The sequence below is a fragment of the Protopterus annectens genome, chromosome 7.part0 (assembly GCF_019279795.1).
Source record: "Protopterus annectens isolate FY-2018-M chromosome 7.part0, PAN1.0, whole genome shotgun sequence".
Taxonomy (NCBI): Eukaryota; Metazoa; Chordata; order Ceratodontiformes; family Protopteridae; genus Protopterus; species Protopterus annectens.
The window spans coordinates 1,705,560,387-1,705,574,933 of record NC_056739.1 but is presented as its reverse complement, the minus strand read 5'-3'; the positions used below and the strand labels follow the sequence as shown (position 1 = coordinate 1,705,574,933).

General features: G+C 40.0%; 1 protein-coding gene across 1 annotated transcript in view; it reads left to right on the top strand.

Moving 5' to 3' along the window:
- Positions 1–10,712: 10,712 nt before the first annotated feature.
- RPL37A (ribosomal protein L37a) overlaps positions 10,713–14,547 on the top strand; it is a 41,265-nt gene continuing 37,430 nt past the window's right edge. Inside the window, exon 1 of the mRNA XM_044078226.1 lies at positions 10,713–10,832. Within this exon, the coding sequence (XP_043934161.1) occupies positions 10,830–10,832 (3 nt within the window). The 5' untranslated portion in view covers positions 10,713–10,829. The remainder of the gene's footprint in view (positions 10,833–14,547) is intronic.

The following is a 14,547-nucleotide window of genomic DNA, read 5'->3' as shown; positions in this document are numbered from 1 at the left end:
AAAATTATGTAAGCTATCCCAGCAGTAATACTTGAGATATTAAATTGAGTGAGACAGTGCATTCTATACTCTGTCTTGAACCTGACAAGAACCATTCACCACACATCTGCCTTGCTCTGATGAAGTAAGTTTCTAGGGAGCAGTATAATACTTTTAGATATAGTCAGGAATATAGGAAAGCATAGTTTAGATATTTTTCTTTTATTTATTTGAGACTGTCCTGCAGTGTTGGTTTAAATATTTCATGTGATTTTGAGCTCTGATTTCACTGTGATTATATACTGAGTATGTTCTTGTTCTTTTATTATTTATTATTAAATATATTTAAACCTTTCATTATGGCTGATATGTCTAGAGATATTTAAGTTCTGAGAGTACTTGCATATTTATTTGGTGACACCGTGTCAGCCACTCCTAATAGCCTTGCTCTTGGTCAAACTACCATTTTTATTAATATTAATATTACACAGTAACACTGGACACTCTGTTAAGGGTCTTAAAGTAGCTGATAAGGAGTTGGCTGGTGGCAGTGATAACTACCTTATAGTCTGGGCAAAAGTGGGCATAGCTAGTAAACCTGTGCCAGCCTTTCCCAGGTGTGTGTGTAAATCAAACCTCAAAGAGTGTGTGTCAGCTACTTGGGCAGGGACATGAAGCACTGATTGGACAGAGAGGGTGCTAGAGGTCTTTGCTTGGCCAAACAGCTGAGATCTCCACTCTATAGCTGTGCCAGTGGGGAGTCTTACTGGGGATCTGGAGAAAGAGGGAGAAACCAGCCCCGGACTGACTGTGTTCTCTATGCACTCTTAATGAAAATTGCACTTGATGCAGAGAGCTGCATCTGGAAATAGTGTGTGTATGTACCCATCATCCTCCAAGTGTATGTCCCCTACTGGTGCCAGTGGTGAGGACTGAGGCACCTTGATTACTGGTCTAGTGGTGGGTCATCACAATATATACCAAGACTGTTTTTTAGTTTATTTGTGATCTATAATTTATGGGACTGTGAATGTGTTAATATGGTTTGTTGTCTTTTATATAAATGTAAGTTTGCCTTTGTCACAAGTGATAATTCAATAAAGGTGTTTAAAAAAGAGTTTTTCCCAGGTTAAAAAAAAAATCAGATTAAAAAAAATGTTTTTTTTTTTTTCTGTCAAAAAAGACACAGAAAATAGCATACACATCCATGATTAAATAACAAGTGTACCAGGCTTGTGTCAGTTCCCCATGTAAGCTTTCATTCTTATGACAGCACATAGTGCAGTAATGCAATCCACTGCATGTGTGTCACCATATACTTGAACATACAGCTGCAAAGTATATTACTAGGAATTCTTTACTGGCCTGACTCAGTAAAGAGACCCAACATAAGCAAAGTTCTTATTTTAAAAAGGTAAGATGGTTCTTCATAAAATAATATTACAGGATAAAACAAATACACATTAGAGTTTCCAGGTTAATTCATGTTGCACTCACTCATGATTGTTATGAATGCTGAACTGTATGTAAGCTGTGGTGCAGAAAAATGCATTATCTGATTCTTTAGAAGAGACTTCTAGCCAGCTTAGAAAGCCTTAAGTAGCAGCAAGATGGTGGAAATGGCATTTGAATTTGTGGGTTGTCTATCAAAGTAAGAGGGATATTTTCATTTGAGGATATGAACATTCAATACATTTTGGAAAGTCAGGATACATGTCAGTACAGGCATCTGAGGCGCTGTCTGCTGTGAAAAATTAGAGGTCTGGGACATAAATCTGTACAACCATCAGTTTTAGCAGAATACATTCCTACACTCCCCATAAGCAGTATAGTTCACATCAAACATGTTTTCTCTTATATTGTTTACTGGAAGATAAAAATCTAGACAAAAATAGTCTCTAGCACATATCTGAGTAAAAACTGACCAGGTAATTGAAGAATAAAGAGCAAGAGCTGATGCAGAAATCTTTTATCCTTACCACTTTTCTTGCAAGACAGAAACGTTTTTACTCGCAAGTGCTCACATGGTAACTTGTGGGAAACTTGCAGAGATGCTTCCTGTGCCCATTATTCAACTTTGACAATACTGACAGAAATTTCCTATAATGCATTAATTTAGCCAGAGCTTTAAACAAAATTATAATGACTTTTTTTTATTTTATTTTACAGCCTTTTACCTAGATATTAGAGATAATATCCTAAAAGAACTAGCAGCATCCAGACAGACTTCATAAGCACTCTTGGACTTGGGGAAGGGGAAGAGATGCACTAACGTAGGGATAATGCATTTATTCCCTGCAAAATAGGTTGAAAGATATTTAATTCCAGCCATCAAATCTCTGTTCTAAAGATACAGCTCCATTGTTTGTTTTTTACCTCTGGATAATGTTGCTGTAATTTTTATTATCTTTATCACAATGAATACAGCTTTCATTCATTCCTTCATCATATTTCTTCATAAAAAGTTGATAGTGATCCTAGGGCCTTGACTCAAAGTTGTATGTAATAAGAAGTGGATGTGATAGGTTCATAGGTAATTATTAGACATGTGGTTCAGGAGACCATTGAGAAGTCTGTGTGGTTCAATAAAATGAACTATTTCTTATGTTATACTGTACTGCATATACTGCTGTAAATCTCAACAGCAAATTAAAGAATATAGGGCATCATAACCCTGCACGAAGGGGTGGTCATCTATAGACCCATGAAATTATCCTCCCATAAGTCTGACCAGTCTGAAATGTAAAGAAATGGAAAGATTTATGGAACTAATCAATAATAATCCATGGTTCCAGTTTCCATCCCTCGCATTTATGAAATCATTACCCCATGGTGAATTTATGAGAATAAAACGTCTTTGTAATAGTGAAAATGATTTGGAAATAGAATGTAATAGAACCTTAACAATGTTTATAAATAGGGTTATGAAGACAATCTTGTAAGAGAAGCACTTGATAAGGTCAAGATGAAAAATAAGATATATAATAATAGAAGTGCTAATATGAATAATATACAACCTCTAATGGAACAAAAAAAATGTATATGGTTATGACATATGATTTATTGAGTGATATGGTAGTCCCAATTGGGGCTATCTCTTGAAATTTAAGGAATTTGCTGGTTTATGTACTAAACCAATATTTTCTTTTAAGAAGGGGCACAGTATAAAAGACAGTTTAGTACACAGTAGGTTTCAAATTCCAAGTCTTAGCATATCAAATGGCTTATATGTTTTAGGTACGATTCCATGTGGAAAATGTATTTCCTGTCAGTATGTAACGTTGAGTTTTCAATATATTAATGGATGGAAATTTAAAGTTTTATCAAATTTTTGTTGTACTATTGAATGTATTGTGTATGCATTGAGTGCCCGTGTAACAAGTTTTATATAGGGGAAAGCAAAAGGGCTTTCAAATCTCGTTTACAAGAACATGTTAGAGATATTAAAAAAATTGTAAATATGAAAGCCCGGTTGCACATTTTTTAAAGTATCATAATGGGAACTCAGAAGGTTTACAGGCACTATTTTAGAACATATAGATAAAAGTAGTCATGATGATGTTAAAAACAAGCTTCTATGTAAGGAGGCTTTGCTTATTTTAAAGTTTGGCACTTTAAATCCTGATGGTATGAATGTTTTCTGTAATTGGAATGTTTTAATTTGATTTACTTGTTTAATTAATTATTTAATTGTAGTAATGAATTGTATATAAGGTGGGATTTACAAGAGTTCTATATTCCATTGAAGGCAGTATATGCCGAGGCGCTAGAATGTATTAAATTCATTTTTTCGACTCCTGGACTGGATTGTTGTATTTGCTCATCTTACGTTTTTGCAGTTCATGTGGTTTGCAGTTTTTTGTATGACATATTTGCCTTAACTGGCAGTTTTCTAATAGATAATCTCCATAAAAAAATCATTACATTCTTTAATCCTTTTATAGTTAGTATATCTCATCATTATGCCTATTTCTAAATCTTTCCATGGATCAATGCAATAAAATGCTTTCATAATATTTAAGTACCATTCCTTTCTATTTTTTTCACATATATTCTTTTTATTTTCCATAGTACAATTTTGTTTTGGTACTCTTTCATTTCTTCATTCACAGTGCTTTTACTTCTTTATAACTTATATTCCTTCCCACAGTTCTTTGTATTTGTAATATAGTATATTTCTATCAAGTTTTTATTTTCCTTCATAATTCTTTTTAATGCTATTCTTTCATATATAGAAGCCCTCTCTTGGCAGTTAAAACTGGATGCATGTACCCCACCCGGTATAAATGATCTTATTTCACTTCTTTCTGCTTTAAAAGTGAAGGCGTCTAAGCCTAGAAGGGCTAAAAACTAAATTATGTATACACATTCATTACTATGCCTATTGTAAAACCATGTTAACTTTTTATGGCTCTTTCCTATATGTTGTAATTGATGTTTTTTTGTTTGCTTTACCTTTATGAGTTGTTTTAGGGTTTAGCCCTCTTCAAAAGGAACCGTGATGATTGGATGGGAGATAGGAAATTCACCCCGGTGATCACGTCAGTCACCCTGCTAGACAGGGGTCCAGGGAAGTAAATACTGTGGGAAGAAATAGCCAGGGAATTGTTATGTCTAGGCTTGTATAGACCCTAAGGCCAATAGCCTAGTACCAACCTATGAACCTATAAGGATATAGAAAACCTCCAAACACTGGACCCATCACAGTTTGGTTTTGTCAAGGGCAGGTCATGTCTGCATAACCTAGTGGACTTTTTAGAAAAAGTCACCAAAGCAATGGATGAAGTGAAAACAGTGCACAGTGCCTACCTTAATCCGGTCAAGGCCTTTGACACTGTACCCCACTCTGGCATTGTAGCTAAGCTTGCCAAACTAGAAATAAACTGCTATATCACCTGATGGATTGGAAACTGGCTCACAGATCGGACACAGGAAATAAAGATATGGTTTGTCACTTCAGAAAAGATCTGTCCCAAGTGGGATCCAACAGGGTTCTATTCTGAAGCTACAAGCTGATGTCAGGGGACTATGATTGTCCAGATTTATGGACAACTGCAAGCTGGGATAAGTCATTGGATCCCCCAAGGATGCCGCTATCATACAGGATGTCATGTCCCAAACAACTGGTGTTAGAGTCATGGATTAAAACTAAATGCCAAAAACTGCATTATTGTGTCCTTTGAAAATCGCCTTGTGAATTATCATATTGACAGCATGCCCCTAGACCCAATAGTCAAGGATTTGGGCAGTTATGCTTACAGTGACTTAGCTTCTGACTGACGTGTCCATTGTTGTGAGGAAATCCTTATATATTGCACAGCTTATAAAATAAAGGGTTAGCATTTAGGTCCATAGAGATCATTGTCTCTCTTTACTTAGCTCTCATTAGGGTCCATCATAAAGTACAGTGTCTCCTTTGGTATGAACCTGCCCAGGTACTTGCAACATCTGGTGCATCCGCACACAGCTTCCTTACAAAAAGAATACTGGGCCTAAAATACATGACCTACATGGACCACCTCAAGGCCTTATCGCTATGTTCAGTTTCATACAGACTACTAACAGGTGATCTATGCCTGGCTAATAAGGCATCCAGAAACTCTGCACTAATGGCCTACTGCACATCCACTAGTCAAATGATTAAAAAAAAAAACAGTCCACAAACCTCAACCTCTTTTGCAACATAAACACAATGGTCTGCATGAAACAGGTACATATCTTGGAGCATAATACTACTATGGAATGGATTCCCATATATATATATATATATATATATAAAAAACAAAGCCCTTCCATGACTCTGTTTAAGTGTAATTTGGACCAGTGAATGGAAATTAAAACATTTACCCCAGAACAGGCCCTTATCCTCCTAATGAAGAGGTAGTGCTTAAATGCCCTACCTTACAGTGGGGACCTTAATACACTGAAGGTGAGACCCAAACAAAATTATCTGCTAGAAATGAGAATTATTTAAATACAGCTATGACAAGGATAGTTACTACCTATGAGTCACAGATAGGAATCATGGCTAGCCTTAAAATGTCTCATTAGGGAAAACAACTTAGAACTCACTCATGATCCTATGTAACAGACACAACCTATCCTTGTATTAAAGTGTCTAGTGATCATCATCATCTTCTTTCAGCTGTTCCCGTTAGATGATCCGCTGTGGTGACCCCTGTTTCCATTTCTTCCTGTCCTCTGCATCATGCTCTTTCACACCAACCGCCTGCATGTCCTCTCTCACATCCATAAACCTTATCTTAGGCCTTCCTCTTTTCCTCTTACCTGGCACCTCCATCCTTAGCATCCTTTTCCCAATATACCCAGCATCCCTCCTCAGCACATGTCCAAACCAACGCAATCTCGCCTCTTTTGCTTTGTCTCCAAACTGTTCAACCTGAGCTGACCCTCTAATATACTGATTCCTAATCCTGTCCATCCTAGTCACACCCAGTGGCAATCTTAACATCTTTAACTCTGCCACATCCAGCTCTGACTCCTGCCTTTTCGTCAATGCCACCGTCTCCAACCCATATAACATAGCTGGTCTCACTACCCTCTTGTAGACCTTCCCTTTCACTCTTACTGGTACCCGTCTGTCACAAATCACTCCTGACACTCTTCTCCACCCATTCCACCCTGCCTGTACTCTCTTCACCTCTCTTCCACACTCACCATTACTGTGAACTGTTGATCCCGAGTACTTAAACTCATCCACCTTTACCAACTCTACTCCCCGCATCCTCACCATTCCTCTACCCTCCCTCACATTTACACACATATATTCTGTTTTAGCCCTGCTGACCTTCATTCCTTTCCTCTCTAAAGCATATCTCCACCTCTCCAGGGTCTCCTCAACCTGGTCCCTACTCTCACTACATATCACAATGTCATCTGCAAACATCATAGTCCACGGGGCCTCCTGTGTGATCTCATCTGTCAACCTGTCCATCACCACTGTAAATATGAAAGGGCTCAGAGCTGATCCTTGATGTAATCCCACCTCCACCTTAAACGTATCTGTCACTCCCACCGCAGTCCTCACCAATGTCACACTACCCTCGTACATATCCTGTACTTCTCTTACATACTTCTCTGCCACTCCCGACTTCCTCATACAATACCACAACTCCTCTCTATGCACCCTGTCATATGCTTTCTCTAAGTCCACAAAGACACAATGCAACTCGTTCTGACCTTCTCTGTATTTCTCCAACAACACTCTCAGAGCAAATATTGCATCTGTAGTGCTCTTTCCTGGCATGAAATCATACTGCTGATCACTAATCATCACCTCCCTTCTTAACCTAGCATCCACTACTCTTTCCCATAACTTCAAGCTGTGACTGATCAATTTTATCCCTCTGTAGTTATTGCAGCTCTGCACATCACCCTTATTCTTAAAGATAGGTACCAAAACACTTTTTCTCCACTCCTCAGGCATCCTCTGACTTTCCAAAATTTCATTAATCAATCTGGTTAAAAATTCCACTGCCATTTCACCTAAACACCTCCATGCTTCCACCGGTATGTCATCTGGGCCAACAGCCTTTCCATTCTTCATCCTATTCATAGCTGTCCTTACTTCCTCCTTGTTAATCTGTTTCACTTCCTGATTCACTATCCCCACATCATCCAACCTTCTCTCTCTCTCATTCTCTTCATTCATCAGCCCTTCAAAGTACTCTTTCCATCAACTCAACATACTCTCCTCACATGTGAGTACGTTTCCCTCACTATCCTTTATCACCCTTACCTGCTGCACATCTTTCCCAGCTCTGTCCCTCTGTCTAGCTAATTGGTATAGGTCCTTTTCTCCCTCTTTAGTGTCCAATCTCATACAACTCTCCATATGCCTTATTCTTAGCCTTCGCCACCTCTCTCCTTGCCATGTGTCTCATCTCCTTATACTCATGTCTACTTTCTTCATCTCTTTGACAATCCCACTTCTTCACCAGCCTCTTCCGCTGTATACTCTCCTGTACTTCCTCATTCCACCACCAGGTCTCCTTGTCCTCCTTCCTCTGTCCAGATGTCATACCAAGCACCTTTCTAGCAGTCTCCCTTACTAGCTCTGCTGTAGTTACCCAGTTATTCGGTAACTCTTCACTGCCTCCCAGTGCCTGTCTTAACTCTTCCCTGAACTCCACCTCACAATCACCCTTTTTTAAATTCTACCATTTAATCCTTGGCACTGCTTTCACACTCCTCCTCTTCTTGATCACCAACGTCATCCTACAGACCACCATTCTATGCTGCTTAACTACACTTTCCCCTGTCACCACTTTACAGTCTCCAGTCTCCTTCAGACTGTCCCTCCTACATAGGATATAATCCGCCTGTGTGCATCTTCCTCCACTCTTGTACGTCACCCTATGCTCCTCCCTCTTCTTAAAATACGTATTCTCCACAGCCATGTCCATCCTTTTCGCAAAATCCACAGTGTCTACTGATAAATTACTGTATTGGCCTCATCACACAGTTTTTTATTTGTTTATTCATGAGTATATGCCAAGAGTTCAGCCACGTTAACCGCGTGCTACAGAATAGTATTGCTGGATTTTTTTGTTGTGTCTTTGGGCTTTTCCCGGTTCGGGGTCGCCACAGTGGAACTCCAGTCTGCTAATGATTGGCAGTAGATTTTTTACTTGCCGAGTTGCCGGCCCTGATGCACAACCTTCAACGAAGGAACGCCCATTCACACGTCTCCACACAGAAGACGCTCTAGCTGAAAATCGAACAGGACAACTGCGTCTTACTGTGAGACGACAACGCTACCACAGCACCACCACCGCAGAATAGTATTGCTGGATAAAATCTGTAATTTTATTTTTTTTGTGGCATTTAATAAAACTGTTACTTCTACGCCAATACAACAACACACTGTCACTAAGAGCTTGCTAGTTTTGATGCTGCAACCTGCTTCACAGTGTTTCTGTCTTCCTGCTGATTTGGTAATATGCCTAAACCAAATGCAAATTACAGATTTCTGGTTTAACAGTATTAGCCCACAGTGAGCTATGTAATACACGTTAAACTTCTTAGAGAAGACAGGTACAACTTTGCAATTATTAATTCTACTGTATGACATGCATGACAACTGTAATTACAGTCTCCGTATGTCACCTAACACACAGTTGTAGCACAATCTTTGGTTGTTTTCTAAGCGAATAAATAAATGCACCGACAGTACTTGTAAACGAAAGAACAAGTATATATTCCTAAAGTAAACGCTTTAATTTTTTTTTATATTACCCTTTTTTCTCCTCCCAATCCTTTCATATTGGGGCCTCAAACTCTCTTAGTTGCTTGACTATTCATTTGGTAGAACCATCTTGCTTAGATTACTTAGTTTGGCACTTAGCATTTTTGTATACAGTTTATTAGTGTATAGATATGTTTGTTAGTTCTTGGCAGTACTGCTTATTGTCTTTACTATGCATGCTGTGCGTATTGTATACAAAAACATTAATAATTTTTTTTTTAAAGCAGAAGCGTGGTTATTGTAAATCCTTAAACCCCCGATGTGCAGTAGTATATTAGTAAAAGTCGTTAGCCGGTAATGAGTTCCCGGGATTCACCTCTCAACTGTACAGATTTTTGCCTAATATTTTTAGTCTGCTCCTCATTACATTTGTGGTTTTCAGGCAAATCACTAATTTAAATCACTAAATGATGACTATCATTCAGAAAATGCATGCTAACACAAAACGTGTTATTCTGGTAACTTTCTAAGTTTATACGAGCAATATTTAAAATCTGTTCCTATTTTGGCTTCTTTGCCCCCCCCCCCCCCCCCCCCATTTTAAGCTTTGTCCAGATTTCTTGTGCTAAGGCGTACCTCTCACCTGTCCACATTTTTACCTCATAAAATGTGTGGTTTTCTGCTATATCATTGTGATGATCTCGGGATTCAAGCCACTATACAATTATATACATTTGAGCTTCAGACTTCAAATCTTTCAGAAAATGTATCTTAACACAAACCCGTTTCTAAGTTTAAAAGAGCGGTATTTAAAATATGTCCCCGTTTTGGGCCGTTGTCTCCATTTCGTCAGGCTCTGACCAGATTTCTTACACCAAGAGATTTAGAACTACCGGCTTCAGATCGGTGTGGAAAGCGTTAAAATTCTAATTATTTGAAAACCTGTCGATATTAGTTGGCACTAAGGATGTGGGTCAACGCAAACACGGTTAATATTACATTTTACTGTACTATGCATTCACTCAAGTCAATGATGCAGAAAGTGGTGCCAGTGTGTGATAGGGTTGCCACCTTTTCAAATGCCCAAAGTGGGACATTTTTGGTACAAACGTCAGATTTTGCAGAGCAAAACATACCCACGGCCAGTACAAAGAACAGAACTTCACTGTTTTGCCTAAATAAAAGCTTATTCTTATAGCATTTTAGTTGCTTATTCTGTTTCTTGTAACATTTAGGTGTTTCAGATGCAGAATAACTGGTTTATGCAGCTATTACATAAAATATAGAAAATAATTTTGTCCCTAAATCTCAGACATTTGCCATTTTTTTTAAGTTTTTTGCAGGACACAACTGCCTAAACAGGGATTGTCCCTCGCAAAGTGGGACAGGTGGTAACCCACACTGTGTGATTCTGATAGACATCTCCTATGCGTAACGACCAAACGCGTAAGTGCTATTCACGATCCAATTATACTAATAAGTTACGCATAGCGGGGTATTAGCCTTGTTGGGGGGGGGGGGGTAGTCTTCCAACTTCCCATATTGCCAAGCGACAGATAGTGGACTGTCTTTATACCTGATGAATCGTGATTTCACGTTTGGGTAGGCTCTCCTTTCTTTTTTGCCTGGACCTTAAAGGAAGATGGTTAGTGGCTGAACTATGTTATTTTGTGTTGGATTTTTTTGTGTTTGGTATCGCTATTTTTTTTTATTTTCTTACAGAAATCTTTGGCGTTATGTACTTGAAACACTCCTCTGTGTTTAAATTATTTTTGATGTTTAAATAGGAGCACGCAGAAAGACGTCAGGTTCCCTTGTGGTTTAAGCGATGGTGGTAGTAGCAGAACGTAAAACCTGGGGACTTTTTTAGGTTGTTTTAAATAGGTGAAATGTGCGCTCGACCCATTTCTAAGCGTTTGAATACACGAGAAAGCTTCTAAGTTTAGAATTAACGTCTTAAATGTCAGACCCCTCGTGTTTTCTTTAAGTTTTCACGTAGTAATAAGTTTAGTTTTACCCATTTGATACGAATCTTGACTAATTGAAACGTATTACTGTTCTTATATGTATTTGTGTTAATTTAATTGGTTAAGCCTGTTTACCACGAGTGCCCCCCTCCTTTTTTTAGGTGACCCGGAAGTTGTGTTTGGGGTTATATGGCAGACAACTGTTGACTGTAAAGAATCCAAGGAGCGGACAAAAAGCTCAATAACATTAATCTCCCAACCGAACTGCTTGCGGTCGCGCCCACGTGCATTTTTAACGTGTTATAGAGCCACAGATGGCACTAATTTAGATTAACTTTTTCTTTGGTATTTCGTGTTGCTAGATGTCCCATCAGTATGCAGTGACGGTCTTGTGTAACCCTACCTCAAGGTGTTAAAAGACTTCCTGTTGAAAATCTCTAACGTGTGAATTTCTTCTAGCTCTGTCCATACTTGAGTGATTGGCATTATGATCGTGTAACTAGACTTGAACTAACTCAAAGATGTTAGTGTGTGGGGTGAAGATATGTTACTGGGTGGTGTTTATGCTTAAAGTTAAACTTACACAGGTGTTTTATTTCATATGCTGTGAATTCTTTAACCTTAAAAGCACTTCATTACAAGATGTCCTTGTTGAATGCAACATACTTTATGATAAACTTCATGGTAAGGATTTTATGTAGTGAGTACTAAAGTACTTTCGCTTTAGACAGATGTAATGCAGTGAAGACACACAGCCTAGTATCAACCTGTGAACCTATCTGCCTGAAGGCATTTATAATCCTAGCCAGAATTTGTTGGCTTTTGCCACCCTGTTAGATTAGTTCCCTGTGCCTCTGGTCCAGCAGAGCCACTGAAGTGATCCCGGGGGGAAATTTTGTTTCCCATCCACTCGTCAAGATTTCTCAAAGTGTTAGTGAGGAGCTGTGCCTAATGTAGATTAGAATCTTGTTCCAATGCATAGGAAGACTCTGGGACAGGAATCTATCCTTCCACCATGTCCCGTTTATTGTTGTGGTGAGGTTTAGATCCCTAGAGTGTGGCTCGAGGGGATAATGTTTTCTTTAGGTGGAGCATGTCCATCTATTCTGGGTTGGACATGGCCTTGTATGTCATGCAGAGATCACATCTGAGTAGGTGGTAGCTGCATAGGGCATCTGTTTGAGGCCAGTGAACCTCTTGGTGAGGCACTTTTGTGGTCTTTCCAGCTGTTGCGGGTGTCTTGTAAGGTACATCCCAAATGGGGCGTTGTAATCTGTGATGGGTCTGATGAGTAGAGGGGTACAATGACCTCTCTTGATTTGGATGCAAACCCTTTTGTGATTAGGTGGCCACATAGGATTTTCTAACCACTTTGGCAATGTGATTATCAAAGGAGATTACTGTCTACTTGGGTCCCCAGATCTCTTATTAAGTTTTCTGTATTTAGGGGGCTACCTTGTGTGTACTTTTTATTTTTTTTCCCCAAATGGGATGGCTATGCACTTTTTGGCATTTAGCTTGAGGCCATGATTTTGACACTAGGTATCCGTTTCGGTGAGACCCTTTTGGAGGATGTCTGTGTCAGAGAGTCAAAGCCCCTAGTTTGCAGTCGACTGAACCTGGTCAGCCCTAGTCCTCCTGTGCTTGCCTGTACCTCTGAGAAGTGTATGCTGAACAGGAGGGGTCCTAGGACTGAGCCCTGGGGAATGCCACTTGTAACCAGTTTAGTCGGACCTAGCTCCCACAACTCTCACCATGTGGGTTCTGTCCGTGAGCCAATTGGCAACCCATCTTGTGACATAGGGGATTATGTTCAGGTGGTGAGCTTGTCTAAAATACCCGAATGGGGGAGTGGTATCGAATTCCTTTGCAAGGTCTAGGTATGCTGGGTGTACCACCTTGATAACTGTCTCAGAAATCCACCAGGCTTAGGAGGTGTGATATGCCCTTAAAGCCAAACTGGGTAGGGTTTAGTGTTTGGAGGTTCCCAATCTCTCTGTTAATGAGTTCCGTAATGATGCGCTCCATAGTCTTGCAGACCAAGCTAGTCAGGCTTATAGGGCAATAGTTCCCGGGGTCTGTTGTGTCTCCATCTTTGTAGAGCGGAGTAATCATTGCTGTGTGCCATTCTATGGGTATGTAGGTTCATAAGTTCATACTAGGCTATCTGCCCTAGGGCATTTATAAGCCTAGCCAGAGTGTGTGTGGCTTTCACCACCCCTTAGGATGAGAATACTATACCCATTAGTTTGCTGTGCCTCTGTCCAGCAGTGACACACAGATGATTCCCGGGGTAAACCTACGATCTCCCATCCACTCGTCAAGATTTCTCTTGAACAGAGTCAGTGAGGGGCTCTGCCTCACATGGACTGGGATTCTGTTCCATAGTGTAGGGAGTCTCTGGGTGATGAATCTGTCCCTCCAGCACGTCCTATTTATATCCATGTTGAGGTTTAAGTCTCTCGCTCTCGTGGCTCTGGTGGATTTGGATATTTTGAGGTGGAGCATGTCCATTAATTCCGGGTTGGACATGGCCTTGTATGTCGGGCACAGATCACCTCTGAGCAGACGGTATGCGACTGAATAGAGCTGGAGTTTCTTCAGTCGGGCAGCGTATGGCATATGTTTGAGCCCCTTTATCCTTTTGGTGAGGAACTTTTGGGGTCTTTCCAACTGCTGCAGGTGTCTGGTAAGGTACATTCCGAATGGGGCATTGTACTCAATTATTGGTCTGATAAGTGAAGAGTACAGGGGTACAATGACCTCTCCTGATCTACTTTCATGATCAGGTGGGCAATGTAGAAGGTCTTCCTAACCTCTTTGGCAATGTGAATGTCAAAAGAGACGTTACTGTCAACTTGGGTCCCCAGGTCCCTGATAACTTCTTCCGTGTTTAATGGATTACCACCTATGTGGTAATTAGGGGTTACCTTGTTTTCCCCAAAGGGTATGACTATTCATTTTTTGGCATTTAGCTTAAGATCATGGCTCTGGCACCAGTTATCCATTTCTGTGAGACCTCTCTGGAGGATGTCTGTGTCTGATGGAGTGTCAATTATGGTGCCCAGTTTGCAGTCATCTGCAAATTTTGTCAGCCACAATCCCCCTATGTTTGCCTGCACTTCAGAAAAATAAATGCCGAACAAGAGGGGGCCCAGGACTGAGCCCTGTGGGACACCGCTTGTGACCGGCTTAGAGTCTGACATGGCACCAGCAACTCTAACCCTGTGGGTTCTGTCCTTGAGCCAGTTTGCAACCCATCTTGTGACATATGGGTTTACATCTAAGCTGGTGAGCTTTTCTATGATGCCCGAGTGGGGTATTGTGTTGAACGCTTTTGCTAGGTCAAGGTAGGCTGTGTGAACTGCCTTATCCTCATCAATGGCCTTAGTG